The sequence below is a fragment of the Phyllostomus hastatus genome, unplaced genomic scaffold (genome assembly GCF_019186645.2).
Source record: "Phyllostomus hastatus isolate PE091 unplaced genomic scaffold, TTU_PhHast_1.1 phas_contig_283, whole genome shotgun sequence".
NCBI classification, from domain to species: domain Eukaryota; kingdom Metazoa; phylum Chordata; class Mammalia; order Chiroptera; family Phyllostomidae; genus Phyllostomus; species Phyllostomus hastatus.
The window spans coordinates 9,855,419-9,874,954 of NW_025333833.1; the positions used below are offsets into that span (position 1 = coordinate 9,855,419).

General features: G+C 37.9%; 1 protein-coding gene across 2 annotated transcripts in view; it reads left to right on the forward strand.

Moving 5' to 3' along the window:
- Positions 1 to 17,476, forward strand: part of XPR1 (xenotropic and polytropic retrovirus receptor 1) — a 135,044-nt gene extending 117,568 nt beyond the window's left edge. The window contains exons 12-16 of one of the 2 annotated variants that reach the window (XR_006785609.1): positions 202 to 368; positions 3,147 to 3,286; positions 8,361 to 8,582; positions 11,554 to 14,475; positions 14,857 to 17,476. Coding sequence is in view for 1 of the 2 variants with exons in the window: in XM_045838458.1 (XP_045694414.1) it covers positions 202 to 368; positions 3,147 to 3,286; positions 8,361 to 8,582; positions 11,554 to 11,614 (590 nt within the window). In the remaining variant the exon portion in view is untranslated. Of the gene's footprint in view, positions 1 to 201; positions 369 to 3,146; positions 3,287 to 8,360; positions 8,583 to 11,553 lie in introns of both variants that reach the window. The other variant, XM_045838458.1, reaches the window with a different exon arrangement.
- Positions 17,477 to 19,536: the final 2,060 nt, after the last annotated feature.

The following is a 19,536-nucleotide window of genomic DNA, read 5'->3' on the forward strand; positions in this document are numbered from 1 at the left end:
TAGTTGGGACTTCAGGGGATTCAGATTTTTTTCTTAACGTTTGTAAGACAATGATCCTACTAGTGAGATTTGTTTAGAATCTTACCGCCTATCTTACTTCTTTTATGGGACTGTATAAAGACTCTGTTCTTTACTCAGTTTTATTTAATGAAGAATTGTACACCAATCTAGTAATTTTCCTTTTCTCTTCCCTTTCTGCAGAACGAGATCACTCAGACACCGTGGTGTTTTTTTACCTGTGGGTTGTCTTTTGTATCATCAGTTCCTGCTACACCCTCATCTGGGACCTGAAGATGGACTGGGGTCTCTTTGATAAGAATGCGGGAGAAAACACCTTCCTCCGAGAAGAGATTGTGTACCCCCAAAAAGTATGTACAGTGTTTGTGTTTGTTTAATAAAACAAACAAAACAAGGTATATCACCAGCTAAATCCTATTACAGTGTATACATAACTGCAACCTAATATATTTAGAAAAAATAACTTTACTAAAGAAATACTGATTCATTCAGTCAGCAAAAACATGTCAGGTGTTTACTATATGCTGGGCATTGTAGAAAATGAAAACAAAATAAAATTCTAGTTCTTATAGAGGCCATGAACTATATTATAATCAGATAAGTAAACAGATTGCGATGCAGTGTAATAAAGACTAAAATAGAGAAACAAATAGCTTACTATAATTTATGATTTGTTTGAACATGCAATTCTTTCCACTCAAATACCCTCTCTCCCCTTTGACTTGCAAATTCTCTTTCCTCCCTTTTAAAAGTCAGTTTTAGTGTTACTTTCTCTAAGAAGCCTTTCTTTTTTTTCTCTAAGCATATTTAGTTACTCATCCTATCCCATTTTACCCTGTGCAAGCGTCATTATAGCAGTTATCACTGTATTATCATTATTGTATTACAATTATCTGTTAGGTGTCCCTGGCCCCCCTGCATACTATAGCAGACTTAACGTTTGTGGGATGAGTCTATAAATACTTGACTGAGTGAGCAGTGCTGTGAAGGCACAGGAAAGGGAGTGCCTCGTTGCGTGGTGCATCGAGAAAGCTGCTGCTTTCATTTCAACCAGCTGTGGTTAAAGTGCCAGTTCAATCTGAAAATACATGGATAACTCTTTAGGAATTATTTTAGGATTTATGTATATATGAATAACAACATGAGAGAATGAATTAAAAAGTCAGAAAAATGAAAGTATCTTTACTCATATGTTGAAAGAAATTAAACAGTGAACTGGGAATCTTGGTAAGCGAGTTGTAATCTGAGCTCGCTCTATAGCTGCATAACTCTAGGTATCCATACTATGGTGTTTTCTCTTCTATAAGGCAGGTGTTATCTAGGTTATCTCTTGATCCCTTCCCAGTTTGAAAATCCTGTGATTGGGAGAGAAGTATAGGTTGGGCCACTATTTTATACTATGTCAGAATGCTACCAATACCTCAAAACGGTACTTTTGTGAATGTGTAATATTCAATTTCTGAGTAGGGAAGGCTGTTTGCAAGTGTGAGGATTAACGATAAATGGTAGAGTGGGTATAAAGGATGATATGTAGGGTAACTTCAGATAAGCAAATGAAGGCGGAAAAAGGGATATTTGTTGATAGTGATCCTTTTCATGCAAGCTGTAGCAAAAATTTCAGTATGCAAACTTAGAATATATGACCAACATGCTAGACATACCTCCATAAATCTCATTTGAAAAGAAAGTCAGCCCTGACTGGTGTGGCTCAGTGGATTGAGCGCTGGCCTGAGAACCAAAGGGTTGTGGGTTCGATTCCTAGTCACAGCACATGCCTGGGTTGTGGGTCAGGTCCCCAGTGGGCCACCACACATTGATGTTTCTCTCCTTCCCTCCCTCTGTGTAAAAATAAATAAATAAAATCTTTTAAAAAGAAAAGAAATTCAGTAATGGTAAGCAGAAGTCAGAGAACAGACATGAGCTCAGGTAAAAATGGTCATTTGGTGCCCACCAAATGTATGTGGCTTCCTGTTCCTTCTGTGGTTCTTGCCTGACTGCAAAATAGAACACATTTATATCTTATATGTATTGCTTAGATGAACTGTTTGTATCTTTATGTAAATATTATTAATCTATTCCTCCTTTTAAATAGTTATAACTTACTGTTTTCTGTATAATAATACTAGTGAATGGGATCTTTCAACCAATTTCTTTAATATTATAATTTTCATGATCCTAGAAAATAAATTACATGCTTTTTCTACATCATAATTTGCAAATGTTCTGGGTAGCCACAACCCTTTCAATTTTGAAAAGGTAAATAGTGGAATAAAAATCATTCCACTTAAAAAGGGAAAAATTTATTTGTGGAGTCCAGTGGAGCTTCATTTAAAAATTAAGAACATGGCTCTAAGAACCTTGAAATCAGTTCTAGGGATTAATAGTGCGTAATACTGAGCACCACACCCAGTTCCAGGAAGAATTTTTGTTATTTAAAGAGCTAATTATTCTGAAATTAATAATGAGCAAATCCATGAATCACAGTTCTGCTCTATTGGCAGTTTATGCACAGCTTGGCTAGCTGACACTGGACTCCTCAATACCGGGTAGCGGGACCTGGAAGAATTGGTTAGTTGAGTGCCGTTTTCCCCTTACAGAAATGGACGTTCCTTGAATTCAACCGTGTTTGTGAAACCCAAGCTTAATTTCATCTACTGATACCAAAAAGCAAGGCAAAACCTCCTTCAAATACAGGGTAAAGCAGTTAGCAAATAACACAGTTAATAAATCTGTTAGTCTTTTCTAATATTAGTTATTGAGTTGTTAGCATATCACATGCATGTTAGAATGTCATCTCAGTCAGACTGAGGATCTCATCTGGCCGACGAGATCTCATCTGGCCGATTTCTTGTGTCTAGAAGAGCCTACTGTACAATATGGGAATGAAATATATTTGTTAAATGGTTACTGAGATTCAGTTAAGCTTCATAATGGGTAAGTATTATACCTTCAAGACGATAAAACTAAATTTTTGAAATCTTTTCAAAATATAAAATAGAATAAAACTCTCTTTCTTCTTGAACCTGTGCTCATGGGTGAAGTGTATACCAGTCTCGTTGCTGTTGTAGGGGTACTTATTTGCGTGAAGCATGACGATGGAGGTACTCAATTTGCTTGTCATTCCTCAGGCCTATTACTACTGTGCCATCATAGAGGATGTGATACTGCGCTTTGCTTGGACTATCCAAATCTCAATTACCTCCACGACTTTGTTGCCTCATTCTGGGGACATCATCGCTACTGTCTTTGCTCCCCTTGAGGTTTTCCGGTAAGCAAACTACTGAAAAGTTTATCAAAGATGCTTTTTACCTAAAAGATGTCCGAATTAACATTTATTAAAAGTTACACTTGAAAAGCTTAAATTTTACAACTTTTCTCAATGTTACCCTCAGAGCTGGAAAATTCTACAAGACTAAGAGATTAAGCCTTACAAAGTTAAATAAGGATGATGACATATAAGCTTTTTCAGAATTGGGCTCCATCAGAAGGGCCATGAGTACAACTGGGGAAGCAAAAGGCCTTAGAACAGAAATTTAAATCTTTTGAGAATCATTTTTTGTAAATTTGTCAGTCTTAGTTTGTCAGCTCAATGTTCTCACTAGACAAACAAAAAAATGCTGGACAATATTTTAAGTCTTCCTAAAAACATCAGTGATCTGACAGGATAGCCGAAAATCTAAGTGAAAGCAGGTACCCCACATAAGCAGAGCCCTAAAGTCAATTTTGCGCTAAAGAAATTTGCCAGAAAGACTTGAGATTCAATTGTGGTAGCAGTTCAAATTTTAAGCTAATGACATGGCTTTAAAATATCACATGGTTAAGAAATAGAAATAGATGAATTTATAATTTTAAAGGAAGATACTAATATGCCTTTCTCAGTAATAAAGAAGTAGTCAGCTAACCAACATGACCTAATTGACATATGCAGGGTACTGCATACAACAACTATTAAGTATACATTCTTTCAAATGTATGTGGAACATTTAACAAAATTAACCATATGTTGGGCCATAAAGGAAATTTTAGAGTATTAGAAATCACAAAAATATACCTGAAAATTCCCAAATGCTTAGAAATTAAGCAGTACATGTCTAAATAACCCATGGGTCAAAGTTGAATTAAAATGGAAATTAAAAAATGTTTTGAACAGAATGAAATTGAAAGTGTGACGAAAGAAGATGTGGATTGCAGCTAAAGCCATGGTTAGAAGGAAATGATAGCCTCAGATGTATATATTAGAAAAGTGTACAGCGTAAGAAATTAGAAGAATTTAAAAATCAAACCCAAAAGAAAGAAGGAAGGAAGGAAATGTAAAGAACAGAAATTAATGGAATAGAAAACAAACATACAATAGAGAAAAATTCACAAAGCCCAAGTTCTTTAAAAAGACTAATAAAATTGATAAAATGTCTAAACAGGGCAGATCAAGCCAAAAAGCAAAGTAGGCACAAATTACAAATGTAAAAAATACTAAAGATTTTTTTAAAGATTAAGATGATATTGGGTACTTTTATGCCAATAAGTTTAAAAATAAAGATGAAATAAACAAATTCCTCAAAAAGCATAGTTTACCAAAACCAATAAAGAAGAAATAGGCAATCAGATAGCCTTATATCTATTAAAGAAATCAGATCCCCGTTAAAATCCTCCCCACAAAGAAAACTACAGACCCGGGGAAGTCTTCCAAATATATGAGGAGGAAGTATGGTCAGTTTTACAGAGGCTCTTCCGGGGAAAAGTGGCGATAAAAGGAGCACTGTCGTGTTCATTTTATTAAGCCAGCATGACTTTGATATCTAAACCTACCGGGGCATTTCAAGAAAACTAGTCTGTCTCATGTGTAGAGATGCAGGAATTCTGAGTATGAGCTAATGTAATGAATCCAACAATCTATAAAAAAGGATAATATATCACAAACAAGTTAGGTTCATTCTAGGAACGTAAGATGAACATTTAAAATAATTTTTTATATTTAAAATAATTTAATATTTAAAAATCAGTCTGCATAACTCACCACATTAATAGAATAAAAGGGGGAAGCCCTCAATATATGCAGAACACACTGTTGAAATAAGTCAGTACCTATTTATGAAAAAAATAGGTTATCTACAACAAAGGTAAACAAGATCATATTTAATGGTAAAACACTGTAAGCTCGCCCTCGAGATCAGAAGTGTGATCAGTGTGCCTGCTGTCACCATTTAGCGTCATGCATGTACATATAGCTAGTGCAATGAGGCGGAGCAGTATAAGGGTTAAAAAGGAACAAACAAAAGTATAATTACTTACCAATGACATGATTGCATATGTAGAAACTGAAGAGAATATACAAATACACTATTAAAATGAATGTAGCTGTGTCCCTGAATACAGAGTTTATATAAATGTAAATTAGCATTCTAAAAATGTCACGAACAACTAGAAAATGAAAATTTCAAAAACCATACCATTATGAATAACATCAGAATATATCAAATATGTAGGAATACATTTAGTGAAATATGTGTGTGAAAATTGACAAGCCAGTTCCATAATTTATACGGAAATAGTAAGGATCAAAAAAGCTGAGACCATCTTGAAAAGAACAAAGTTAAAGGACTTACCCTCTCTAACATCAAGATTTGTTATGTAGTTACAGTAACTAAGACAATGTCTAGCGTTGGTGAAGCAAAGACAGTGTCCACTGAAACAAAATAGGAAGTCCAAACATCCACACATACATTGACACTACCTAATTTATGGCAGAGGTGGCTAAGAAACTGGAGAAAAACAGGTCTTTTAATAATGATTTTGAATCAACTACAAGCATATAGGGGGACAAAAATGAATCTCCTGCAGCAGACTGTATGCAGAATCAGTTTCAGGTGCACTGCAGAGCTAAATATGAAAGGTAAATCTGTGAATTTCCTAAATGATGACATAGGGGGCTATAAATTTAGGCTGCTTTGGTGTAAGGCAATGTTACATTCTTTCTTCTGAGAGGCAATTATGCAGTGTGATCACTTTATAATAACAAGCTGCACACTTACCGTGTGCACACTTTTATATGTGTATGCATGCTTGAACTTAAATACTTATTTAAAAACAAAGCCTCCCAAAAGAAAGAATTATCTTTAAAAAAGTGGCAGTTCAGTTGACAGCTGACTTCTCAACAGCAACAGTGAAAGCCAGGAGTCATTAAAATGATATTATTGGTATGCTGAAAAAAAATGCTGCCTATTGGAACACTCTACTCAGTAAAAATATGTTTCACAAATGGAGGTGAAATAAAGATATTTTCAGACCAGGTATATAACATCCTCTGCACCAGGATGGGTGCATTTAGCAGGATGGCCTGATAAAGTAAGGTAGAACCTAGAAACAAAAGTAAACCTGACAGATAAAGACCGAATCTAGGAACAGTGTATTTGTTCTTGTCAGTGCTCTCCGCAAACCATTGTCCACCCTCCTCCTCCTTCCCAGACTCCTCGTCACCACCAGGCCCTCCCCATCCCCTCATTTCTCTTTCATGTATGCTGCTTTATAGATTGAGGTTTTTTAGTTAAAAAAATCTCAATTACTTTTTCATTCTTATTTTATTTCTGTAAAATTTGTTTTTACTTAACACAGCCCCATGTTCTATCACCCATTTAAAACAAAAGCAAAAAACCTCCCCCGAATCTACCTTCCTCCTCCAACAAACACCCATTTTTTGCTCTCTTTTACAACAAGGTAAGAGATGTCTGCTTGCTGTCTCCATTCTTTCACTCTGTGCCTGTCTCCCTTTAATTCAACTCAACTGTTTTCCCCAGTACTAAATCAGTGTTGTTAATGATCTATAATAATATCAAACACTTATGTATTACCTACTAGGTACCTGGCACAGTTCCAAGCCCATTACATGAATTAACGTACTGAACGCTCACGACAGTCCTGTGAAGTAGGTAGTGACTGTCCCATTTTACTGGCGACACTGAAGCATCGGTTAAGTAACTCATCCAAGGTTATGATACCTAGTAAGCGGTGGAGCCATGATTCGAATCTAGACAGTCTCCCAGAATGTATGCTCCTGGATCATACGGCCTCTTTACTTTGCTAAATTAAGTTCTCTGCTTATTTTACCTCTCAGCAAAGCACTTTCTTTGCAGAATTTAGAAACAAATACACTCTTCTGTCTCGGTAACTATTCCCTTTCCACTCCTTCACTGGTTCTTCTCCTTCCTCTGTCCTCATCTCTCCTCCACTTACATTGTTCCTGAGATCAGGACTTGAAATACTGTCTTTTTGTTGTCTCCAGCCCTGACTCACCCTTGAACTGCAGACTCGTGTCCACCCTTGGACATCTAATGGCTCTAGCCTGATAGGAAAAACCCGGATCTTCAGTAAATGGTGTCACCGTATCCTGAGTCCAACACCCAAGACCATTCACATCCCAGGAAGTCCTGTCAGCTCCATCTTCATAAATAAATCCCTAGTCTGCCTGCTTCTCATCACCTCTGTCACCACCACCTTCGTTGACGTTTCCATCTCTTCCCTGGACTGCTGCAACAGCTGTCTTCCTTCGGCTGTTCTTGCCTCCCTCATATCTGTTCAGAGTGCAGCAAATCCAATGATCTTTTCAACACAAATCATGGCATCCTTGTGCTCAGAACTCACCTTGTTTTCCATCACACTTCACACTTAGAATTCAAACTCTTTACTATGGCACTGAGGCCCTCTGTGGACCAGGCTCTTTTCTACCTCGCTGTCTTCATCTCCTGCCGTGTTGGCCTCCCTGTTCAACCCCAGCCCCGCTGACCACCCTCTGTTGTTTCAGCACACCAAAGGCCTTTCCAGCTTGGGGCCTTGTACTCGCTGTTCCGTCTGCCTAGGACACTTTCTTCAGGATTTTACATGACTTGCTTCCTTGCATCATTCAGTTTCTGCCGGACGCCATCTCATCGGAGAAGCACGCTCTATCCCCTTGCCCTGCTTTGTTTTCTTTAGCGAACTTACCATTAGCTGATTACTTATTATGTCTCTGCTACTCGAAATCATACCCCATCAGGACAGAGGCTTGGTCTGTCTCGTTCAGTGCCTTTTCCTGTCATGTTGTAGACCCGCGGTAAATGCATGTTCCGTAAACTGAAAGAATGAGTATTATGCAACTGCATTCCATGAGTCCCGGCCCTTTGCCTACTTCATTCTTGTTTCCCTACCCACTTTCCATGCCATCTTTTCCTAATTTAGTTTAATATTCTAACCCTTACCTCCTTGTTTTTTGCTTTTGTGTGTGGAAACATGATTTACAGGAAGGTTTACAGGTTACAGTGGTGTGTTCACATTTTATAAGTAACTGGCCTGCTCTGTTCCATTGTGCTAAGGCGATTTGTGTGGAACTTCTTCCGCTTGGAGAACGAACATCTGAATAACTGTGGTGAATTCCGTGCTGTGCGGGACATCTCCGTGGCCCCTCTGAACGCTGACGATCAGACACTTCTAGAGCAGATGATGGACCAGGAGGACGGAGTACGGAACCGCCAGAAGAACCGACCGTGGAAGAACAGCCAGAGCATATCCCTGCGCCGGCCTCACCTCACTTCTCAGTATGTATGGCTTCCGCTTCTGGGAGACGAATTCCACTCCAGTTTTAATGCACTGGAGCTAATAAGACACTCTCAGGGCGAACCAAATGAATTGGCTGGCAATCATTTTTCACCTGCAAAAAACAGCAGTAACAGTAATTTCATATGATCCAACCTGTAGAATGTCCTAATGAGCACACAGAGTAAAAATGACATTAATACATTAATTAATGACCACTGATTTGGTGTTATAAGTACAATGGGGGAAATTTGTTGGAGAATAATTTATGTGACTCCTCAGTGTGTTTTGTATACAAATAATTTTCAAGTCACAAGCTGCAGGAATCCTGGCTCTGCCACTTGCCACCTGTATGACCTCCGCCAGAGTACTTAATTTCTGCACATTAGCCCTCAGCTGTTCATTGGTATTGGTGTGGCTCCTGTTCATGGGGTGGCTAAGTGGATTGGATTTGTTGTGATGTGGGATTTAGGCCAGTTCCCTCACAGAAAGAGCTCAGTAAGTACTTATAAGCTATTTTAATTTTTTTCCTAAATACCTGCAATAGTATTTTTATCAGTCATTGACTTTATATGTTCCTAAAGATAACAATAAAAGTAGGATACAATGTGGCTACATTGGAAATTTAGAGATATTATACATCACAGTGGGTTGGAATGAAAGGGAAGACTTCAAGTCGAGCATGAGCAGCTTTCTAAAGGATAAGGAGTGTTTGAGCAAGCAGGCCAGAGGCACGGTGAGACAGAAGGGTGAGACAGAGGGGCAGAAAGGAAAGCCATGTGACTGGAACTGTAGCAAGAACATTGAGCTGAATAGATGAAGTATGATTGTAAAATGCTGCAAAGTACAAGCTTGATTGTGTAGGCAGGAAGGAGTCACAGAGAATCTTTTCACAGAAGTATGAAAGTCATATTTTTGTAGGATTTAATGGTTCTGCAATATGTACTTTCCAGTATTTTGAAGTATGGGACAACAAGGACTTGGATTAGAATGCTTACAGTAGGACTAAAAGGAATATAAGAAAGTAGAAAATAAGAGGTGGTAATGATAACATATAGAGGAACAGAGTATACATTGCCCAAGTTTTAGATAGAATTTGAAAATTCTCTGAAAAGAAGAATGTAGGGGGAAAAAGAGCAAGGAACTACGCCTTAGGGAGCAAAGACAGGCAAGAGAAAGAATAAATGAAAGGGGCAGAAAAGGAATGGTCAGGGGTCCGTAGGAAGAACCTCAAAACACAAAGCATGATATTATAGCAAGGAAGCAGGAGGAGAGGCGTGGGAACTGGTGGGGTCCGCAGATAAATGCCACAAAGGGCTGAAGACAATGCTGTTGTCTCACTGAGCTCCTAAATTTGAGAATCTAATCTTTGTTAGTTGCCAGCAGAGGGCAGCCTAAACATGCACTTTTTCTGTTTCCAAAACAAGGAAGCTCTTTGGCAGTAGGTTATGTTCAATTTCAGGTGTTCGTGGAAAAACACTGGAATACTAAATTGCAGCCGGAAAGATGTTTAGAACAGTGGAGCAGGTTATGTGCAAGGAGAGAACAGGGGATCTAAAATAAGATCTGGATTTGAATGTTTTGCGACTCATGCAACCTTTAACACATCCTTAACCTTTTTGAATGTCAGTTTCCACCTCTGTCAAGCAGGAATAAATAATACCTACTTCACCAGATACCACTTTGACCTCATGGGGCTCATAAATTGCAGAATATTTTGATAATATTATCTAATCCCTTTTTTAATGTTGTTTTTCTTTTTAAAGATTTATTTTTACACAGAGGGGAAGGAAGAGAGAAAGAGAAGGAGAGAAACCTCAATGTATGGTTGCCTCTCACATGTCCCCACTGGGGACCTGGCCCGCAACCCAGGCATGTGCCCTGACTGGGAGTCAAACCTGTGACTCCCTGGTTCACAGGCTGGCCCTCAGTGCACTGAGCCACACCAGCCAGGGCTAATCCCATTTTTCATTCAATGAAGAAATCTCTTCTACAGCATCCTGAAGAGATGATCATCTCATGCTGACTGATAATCGTCAGTGGTAATGAAGTTTATAATTACATGAGACATGTGATTTTATTGTTGGATAGTCACCATAGTAGATAGCTTATGCGGGGCTGAGATATGTTTCACTATAACTTCAACCAGTTGATCCTAGATGGGCTCTTTAAGATAACAGTCTCTGCCCTGGCTGGTGTGGCTCAGTGGATTCAGCGCCAGGTCACCAGTTTGATTCCGGGTCAGGGCACATGCCTGGGTTTTGGGCCAGGTCCTCAGTAGGGAGGTGTGAGAGACAACCACACATTGATGTTTCTATCCCTCTCTTTCTCCCTCCCTTCCTTGCTCTCTAAAAATAAATAAAGTATTTTTTTAAATAAGGTAGCAGTCTCCTCCCTCTTCTATATCATACTTTAAACTGTTCGAAGCCACCTGCCATGCCTCTCCCTAGGTCTTGTCTTCTGCAGGCGCACTAACTCGCCTGCGTTTTCATTGTGCCTCAAATGGCATTTCTGTCCTCCTCGTCAGAATTCATTATATTTGTTGAATGCTTTTTACATCCATTTTCCTGATATTCATACTATCCCCATGAGGTGAGAGTAGCATTATGTGTAACATGTACTGTTATTACTGCTCTACAGAGATGCAGATTGGCACTCAAAGAGGTTAAATAGATGCATCATAAAATCAAAGTCAGTACTCAAACTCAGATCTCCTTGTTCCAAAACACTACTCTCTCTGTTCCATATGACTTGCCGTTGTTCTTACTGCCTTCCTGTGGTTGCAATCTAGTTTCTTAGTGTTTCCCTAGTAATACCTTAAACTGAACTTGAAACTCCAGGAATAGTCCATCTGGTGCAGCACGTAGACCCTGTCTGGTAACAGTGGAAATGGACCTGATGCTGTGGGTGTGTTTGTATGTTAGTAATGGACTAAGTGCTCTGCTTTGCTCTTTTCCCCCTCACCACCACCAGATCCAAGACTCGTGACACTAAGGTATTGATAGAAGACACAGATGATGAAGCTAACACTTGAATCCTCTGAAGTCTGGATTAACACCCTTGGTTTTCCTACTCTACAACTCTTTCCTCGACCAACGCAACCTCCAGCACCTTTCCAGCCGAAAACAGGAGAAGACACGTGACACACTTTCCGAGCTCTTCCAGATCGGATCCTATGGACTCCAAACAAGCTCACTGTGTTTCTTTTCTTTTGGTTTAATTTTCATTTTCTATTTTTAAAACAAATATTTACTTCATTTTGCCAATCAGAGGACATTTTAAGGAACAAAAACAGTATCTTATGGATTGTTTACAACCACAAGGACACAGATACCTATCAGGATGAAGAACACGCATTGCAAGGACCCTCTGCTGGGACGGTACTGAGATACTTTGGCTTCTGCTTGGCCCGGTTTTGACTGGTTGAAACCGGACATGGTTTTTAAATTTTTTGTCAGTGTATGTGGAGAATTTTTTCCTTTCCTTCATACCCAGCGCAAAAGCACTGGCCGCACTTGCAGGAAAAGTGCAACTTAGAGCAGTACCTTCATTCATGAAGCTACTTTTTAATTTGATGTAACTTTTCTTATTTGGGGGAGGGTTGCTGGGTGGGTGGGAAATACGATGTATTTGTTACATATAGTTTTCTCATTATTTATGAAACTTAACCATAAAAGAATGCTATAACTCCTGTGCAATGAAGGTGATAACAGTGAAAGAAGATGGGGAAACTAATGTTGGACAGCGTTTATGAGGGTTTAGTCCACAATACCTCTTTCATGAGACAACTTGCACCCGTTTGACCTTTTCTTTTCTTTCTTTTTAATTTTAAGCCAAAGTTTTATTACTGATTTCTTAAGTTGCTGCTGCTTTAGAATTCTGAGCATGTCTCTAGTAACAAAGCATCCACACACTTTCACACAGACGGCTGAAACGTATCTAAGAGTTCTGATACCTTTTGTCCCTTTAAGGGGCAGGTGTGGAATATGTATGTATTCCAACCGTAACAACTAAAAGTTATGCCTTGTTAAGCTTCAGCATGTAGAGTAATTGAAATATAACCTTTACTAATTCTAAATTAGGAGACAAAGCTATTTCAGAGACTCTACGCCCTCATTGGATAGCTTTTCTTCTGGGCTTACTTCCCTTAGCCAGAATGTGATCAAATTAAGTCTATCCTGGGGAAACCATGTTTTTGAGAGCACAGAACAAATTAGCTTTCCTCTTTCACATCACACTGATAAAACAGACCTTGGCAGCCATTTCTCCCCACAGTTTTAAAGGATAAACATTGGATTTCATGCCATCCTATGATACAAAGCCTGCTTTTAAAATTTTCAGGGTCTGAGCTTGGTCATACACAAAAAGCATATTTCTTAGACATTTCATACTATCATGGTCTGTACACAATGCCCATTTTCACTTTTTGTCTTACTTCTTTTGTGTGTTCCTAACCCTAACCCAAATGAGCCCCAAAACTTCAAGGGATTATACTTTCTCGAATGTGGTTGGCATTAAATTTAGCATTTCATTATTTAACAAAATTAATATAAATACCAAGAAAAGTAAAATATATTTTAATCTTCCTTTCCCCCAGATCTAGATAAAGATTCCAAAGTAGACATCAGTGGATTTGTGAAATTAAATTACTTCTATCATTGTCAGCTTAATTTTAGACAAAGGAACAAAAAAGAGAAGAAGGGCAGCTATTGTCACTTAGTCTTAAAAACAAATGGCCACTGCCCCTTGATACACTCTTCACCGTCAGCGTTTCTCCCACTCAGCCTGGTTATAATTTCAGGAGATTACACTACAGTTACTCTTACTGCCAGAATTCTGTCCATTAACGGACAAATAGTTTCTTTTTAAGGAATTTCTTCCATCTTTATTCTGAAAAGCTTCTACAATGTTCCCTTTCTGAATAGAGGGTTTTTTTTGTTTTGTTTTTTTCTGAGATATCATACAACTTTTTGGCTTTGATTGCTTTGCTTTTTGTGTGTGTGTTTCACCAAGCATGTCCCTTGTCCCAAAACTGAAGAGGAAAAGTTTAATTACTGAGTTTTATTTTTCAGTTTAAATAAATCGAATCATTTATAATAATCAGTGGTAACAAGTTATTGCCCCTTAATAGATTAAAGGTTTGCATTAATAATACCTGAGATTTTCTTCCTAACTATTGTTTTTGTACTTTAAAACTATGGGGGAAATAATACTGGTCTGTCAAGAAATAGCAGTTAATTATTGCTGAGTTACATAAATAAGTCTGGTGGATCAGTAATTTCTTATACAAATAAAATTGATGGTACTAATGTATATCCACAGCAGTTTGAATGATCAACTTCATTCTTCATTAGTAAACCTATATGATGACACATAAAATCTTACAGATGACTTCTGACATATTAACTAAGTATGTCCCATGGCCAATCTGGTCTGTCTTCAACTGTTACGACTCTGGGCCCTAATCAGTATTATTTATTCATAGGTAACATAATGTTAGAATGTATTTCTTTTCTGGTGTGCTTGTCCTATTAGCTTAGTCTATTCTGAAATGATAAGGCTTATGTAACTTTCAGCTTACCATGACAGACGCTTAAATATGTATTCGAACACACACACACAGCTTGATGTTCCTTCTAAAGCTGTAAAGAGAAAAGAGGGCTTTTCCTCATCAGGAGGAAATAGTTTTGGAGACAGAACATACATTTGATTTTTTTCCTCCATAAAAAGGCAGTGTGCATTTTTCTCTCCTCAATGTTTTATGTCCTAGCAGTTGTGAATGCTATGGCCTACCTAAAATTTTACTGGAGACTCCTGTGCAGTGAAGCGCTCAGTAGGACTCTTAGGAAGTGAATATCACAGAGTCACTTGAAAGGAACAGCAATCTAACCAAAGGTAAAACTCCATCTAATTTTAGGTTTAGAAAATCTAATTGTATTTTATTTGAGAATTTCACAATTTCTGATAGTTAAAATACTCCCCAAAGGAACGTAAAGGAAGTATAAGCAAAAGAATAAAGTTCATTTTTCATTTTATGATAGGTAGTGTGGAAAGCATTGACGTGTGTAGAGAAACTAGAAGGCAAAGGGGCTTATTTTCTATGCACAAATGTGCACCTATATTTAAGGCTGCCTTGTGCCATTAAAATGGAATAATTGATGATTTTATATCATACAGGGAGACAACAAAATAATCAAAGATTAATTAGGTTATTAATTAGATTGTTCTTTAAGATTGGAAAGAAGTTGAAAACCCATTTGCAACTTTCTTTTCCAGCACCTACCATTTTTCTCCCTAAGAAAGTGCTTCCGGTTCAGAAGCAGTGGTGTGAGAGAATGCCAGCCACCTCGGCAGTAACGTATATGGACTCTTAAAGGAGGAAAATGGGGCCCAGCCCCTAGGACGCATGGCTTCCCAATATTCTCAACATGAGAGTTCTAAGAAATGAACCGAGATTTTACTAGAAGTAAAATCCACCATGGTTTGACCGAAGTGCATTCATGATAACTAGAGAAAGCAGTTCATCCTTTCTTATCAGGTAAACTAATTCAGATTAAGAATCAAAGAAAATAAACTGTTACTGAATCATACAGGCATTAGTTAAAGAGAAATCAAATAATCGTGGCGATGGCAGAGAAGAGAGAGGATGTTAGAACTTGGAAGCAGATGCAGGGCAGCTAGGAAGGTCCATGAGCTCATGGCATAGAGGTGATTGATGCCTTGCTGCCTCTCCCTCTAGTGGTTTTGCAGCTGGTAGAGACCTGCCCTTTTTTCCCTGCCATCTTTTTCCATTACTTTGCATTATTCAGGAAATAGTTCTTTATGCCAAATGTAATTTTCTAAGTAATGACTAGAGAAATTTCTTAGTCTAAGGAAAATAATTTAGAAAATAACCTTATCCATGGCATTATTTTATTCAAAAACTTAGAATTCTCTAAAGTTATTGCACTTTATTTGGTAAACAAATTCCAAGTTATTTTCTTTAATAAGACTGCATAAAATTTGCCTTTCTTAAAAAGTTAGTACTTCTTGCTATATAACATTTAAATTATTTAAATTAAGATAGCTTCTCAGATTTAAAAAATAATCATGGTGAATCTATGGCTTTGTCAACTGCAGTATCACCAGGCTTCTCCCTAATCTAAGTAAAAAGTCAATATCATTACATTTAAGATCTGTAGTCACTAGGTTAAGACAATAAAAGTTCTGGTAGAACTTCAGAAAAAGTCAGGTGAAGGGTAAATCAAATTTATCAGCTTAGTTCATTTTCTGTTTATGGTGCATCTAAATTTTATTTTTGGCTTGTGATGATAAGCTGAAGCAAGGGGAGTTAAGGTGAGATTTTATAAATTACTGGAACATATATTTCTGCATTTGAGTTATCAGTGATAGTAAATCTTAAAAGCTAACTTACTGCATTGAATTTCAATCTATACAATGTCAGAGCACAGTGGTAATGTGGGATAGAGTTGATTATATTAAAGCATAAGAAATTTGTGCCCATCAGTGCTACAAAACTAATAAATTGACTAGCACTAAACCACATTCCACCCACCAAATATGAGAAAGTAAAAGCATCTTCTTAGATTTGGAAGAGCTTAATTAAGCGCTGTGAGAAGTTTGGGAATGGAGAGGAGCTTGCTAATCGGAATGGCTCATAATGCCTTTCTTGTATGAACCCGCAAAACTCTTTTATTGAGTTGCCCCTTAAAACAGCCTTCCAGAATGCATAGCTTACTTCTCGAGGAAGAGGAGGGGAGAGGGACAAGATGAGAGTTTCCCCCGAAGAGGATCAGTCTAGTAATTCTCATCTAACGTGTGTTTCCTTGTAGCAGACCTTTGGTTTATTTTATTAAATCAAAGCCACCTTCAGTTTTTTTATGGTGCCATCAACCTAAGAAGGACAATCAAATAACCAGTTGTTTGCCTTTGATTCAGTGTGTCTGCTAATTACACAGTCTCATCTGTATACCTTCAACCCAGTTACTTGACTAAACTTCCACCATATTACCTTAGTTCTTCCTACACCCTTTCCTCTGTACCACCACCAATCAGAAGGAGGAAGACTTAACTACCAGAAAGACATGGACTTCTACGAAAGAGCAAGGATTCCATCTCACTAACCCTTTATCATGACCTCTGAAGTCCCCATCCACACTCCCCTGATTGTCCTGTAGCAACACCAGCGTGGTGGGAATAATCAGAAAGATCGTGGGGAATTTCAAAGGAGTAACTGATCATGACATTGTTACTGTTTTGAACTATAAAAATGTGAGCCACTCAATGTTTTCAAAAAGAACAGAACTCTTAAGCTTGATCACATTGCAAAGATTAATTTCTTGCTATTTTCCAGATTAGCACAGAAGCTTGTATCAATGAAGAGTATTTAGGAGGGAAGTAGGGTGTAAAATGTATCTTTTTTTCAAACCCTCTTCCTCTACTCATTTCCTTTCACCCCCTACCACATTGTGTTGGTCAAATGATACTATTCTATGAAACCCTGAGCTATAGTTGTCAAAAGTAACTATGGAATGTGATTAGTCCTCTGTGGGTGCTTCTTTCCCTCTTTTTTTCTCCCTTTCTTTCTTACTCTCTCTACTCTGGTAAATGGAAAAGGTGACGTCAAAGAATTGATGCTTGCTTGGACTCATGTTGTATCTGTGACTATGCTGTTAGCTGTCTCCTTTTTCCTTATATGGGTAGAATTCTTATGAAGTATGGAGTTCCCTTCTTGATAAGTAGGTTAAATGCACAATGTGGTACTGTTTTATAGTTTCTAGATGGTTGTATAAAGCAAAAACTTAATGTGGTTATGTGTTTTTAAAAGAAAATAAGTGATTGGTTATAAAACTCTGTCCTTCTTTTCATTATTACAAGCTCTCCCTGTTTTCCAACAGTTTGCTGACTCCTTTGTCACTGGCAAATGGTTTGTGATTGTGTTTTTCTCTCTGGGGTTTTTCGATTCCTGAACATGCTTCCTCTTAGGACTAAATTATGAAAGGGCTTAGGTCAAACAGACTTCAAGAGTGAAAAAAGTTTTAACTCTTTTGTTAAGTTAAAAAATAATCTTAAATGGCCTTTTTTAAGGCAATATATGAATTGTGACTTTAAACTAATGGGATTGATGTAATAGGTTGTTTTTGGTTTTGTTTTTACTCACACAAAGAATCTCAAGTATTAGGTGAAATGATACGTTCAGTTGCATTTTGGGGAGCTGGACACCTGTTATCACTACATAACCATGCCCTGTGTGGGAACATAGAACTTTCTGTAGAATTCCTGGATTAGTTATCACTCCTTATGTATGTCTGTCTAGGAAAAAAATTTTAAATTAACTAACCCTAAGATGAATATACTCAAAATGCAAGAAGAAAAACATTTTATTGGCTAAAGCATAAAAGCATTTTTATTTTAAGTATTTTAAGACCACAAGCTCTGTTCTTATTCCACTTCTATGTAGGCTAAATCAGAATGTGACAATGTGGAGTTTCCAGACTAAATCCAAGGTAAATTGTGAGTATGTCTGAATCACTAGATACTTAATACCCCTTCCTATAATCTGATGATAATACATACTCAGCATTCATATGCATATAATATTGTACATTTTTCGAACTTATAGCACCTCAGATACACGGGTTAACAGTCACCTCAATTTGTAGATAACAAGACAAAGACCTAGACCAGCCGAGGGCACAGTCCCATGTGATTTTCCAGGGCCCCTCTCTGCTCCCTTGTCTCAGACGTGTCCAGAGCCTCCAGACTGTGTTTAGTGACTTGTATCTTTATGTGGACAATTTTGATTAAAATAAGTTTTTGAATTTTTTAAAATTAATTTAATATATGCTTATTGAGTTCCTATCATTATAGTTTTATGGAATCAAGTGGGGAAAGGTGATAAAAGTTATTTCTAGACTACTTATCAGAAACCACTGCCCAAAAGGCCGTACTGTCCTGTTATTAGATGTCCACCCCAGGGTGAGCCGAGCTTCCTCAAATCAGAGATTCCTCTTCACGCCTTCCTAGGCAGCTGATATCCTGGGTTTTTATTCCTTCAGAACTTCACAGTGCCAAAAACCTGTTCTTATAATTCACTTAAAACTTACTTCCTAGGAATGTGTTACCTGAATGGATGTACTTCTTTTTTAACAGCTAGGGGCAGCTTCCCCCCCAGGAAATACTTAAATGTTACAATTAAGTAACATATTAGCCTCGAAGTTCACCTAGTGTTTATCTTTATAAAATGAAGTCTCCCCCCGAATATTAATATATTTTTGTATCGACTGCGTAGCCGAATGAGAAGGAGGATGATCATGGCAGTCTCCCTTGCCCCAAGGTGGGCGGCCCCGTGGCTCCTCCCCTGCATGAGTGAACAGCATAACCAGTGTTCGTGGATGGTTTTGGCAGTAGGTTTACTGTGCTGTTTCACTTTGTTATAAAGGAGAATATTCCCTGACCGATGGGGCTCAGCTGGTTGGAGCATCTTCCCACAAAGCAAAGGGTCGCAGGGTTGATTCCTGGTCAGGGCCCATGCCAGTTCGGTCCCGTCAGGGCACACACGAGAAGCAACCGATCAGTGCTTCTCTCTCCCTCTCTCTTTCTCCCTCCCCTCTCTCTAAAAATAAAAATATTTTAAAATAAAGTAGAATATAAGCTTATAGGGTAAGGAGAAAATAAGTAACCCAGGAGAAACAGGCAGGTAACAGAATCCAGGAGAAGATAATTAATTTTAATTCCCCAATCCTTTGCCACTTTCCTGAATTTAAAAATAGTATATATTATGTGAAGTAAACAAATTTGTTTTATTTGTGGCTTGTTAAACACCACCTTCTGACCAGATGAGTCAGTAAAATTAAAAATTTCAGTTAATCAGAGCTTTTGTATCCCTTCTGTGAGGAAGTACCAAGGTAGGTCGAATAACAGTTCATCAAAGATTATTCCTGTCAACTGTTGGAT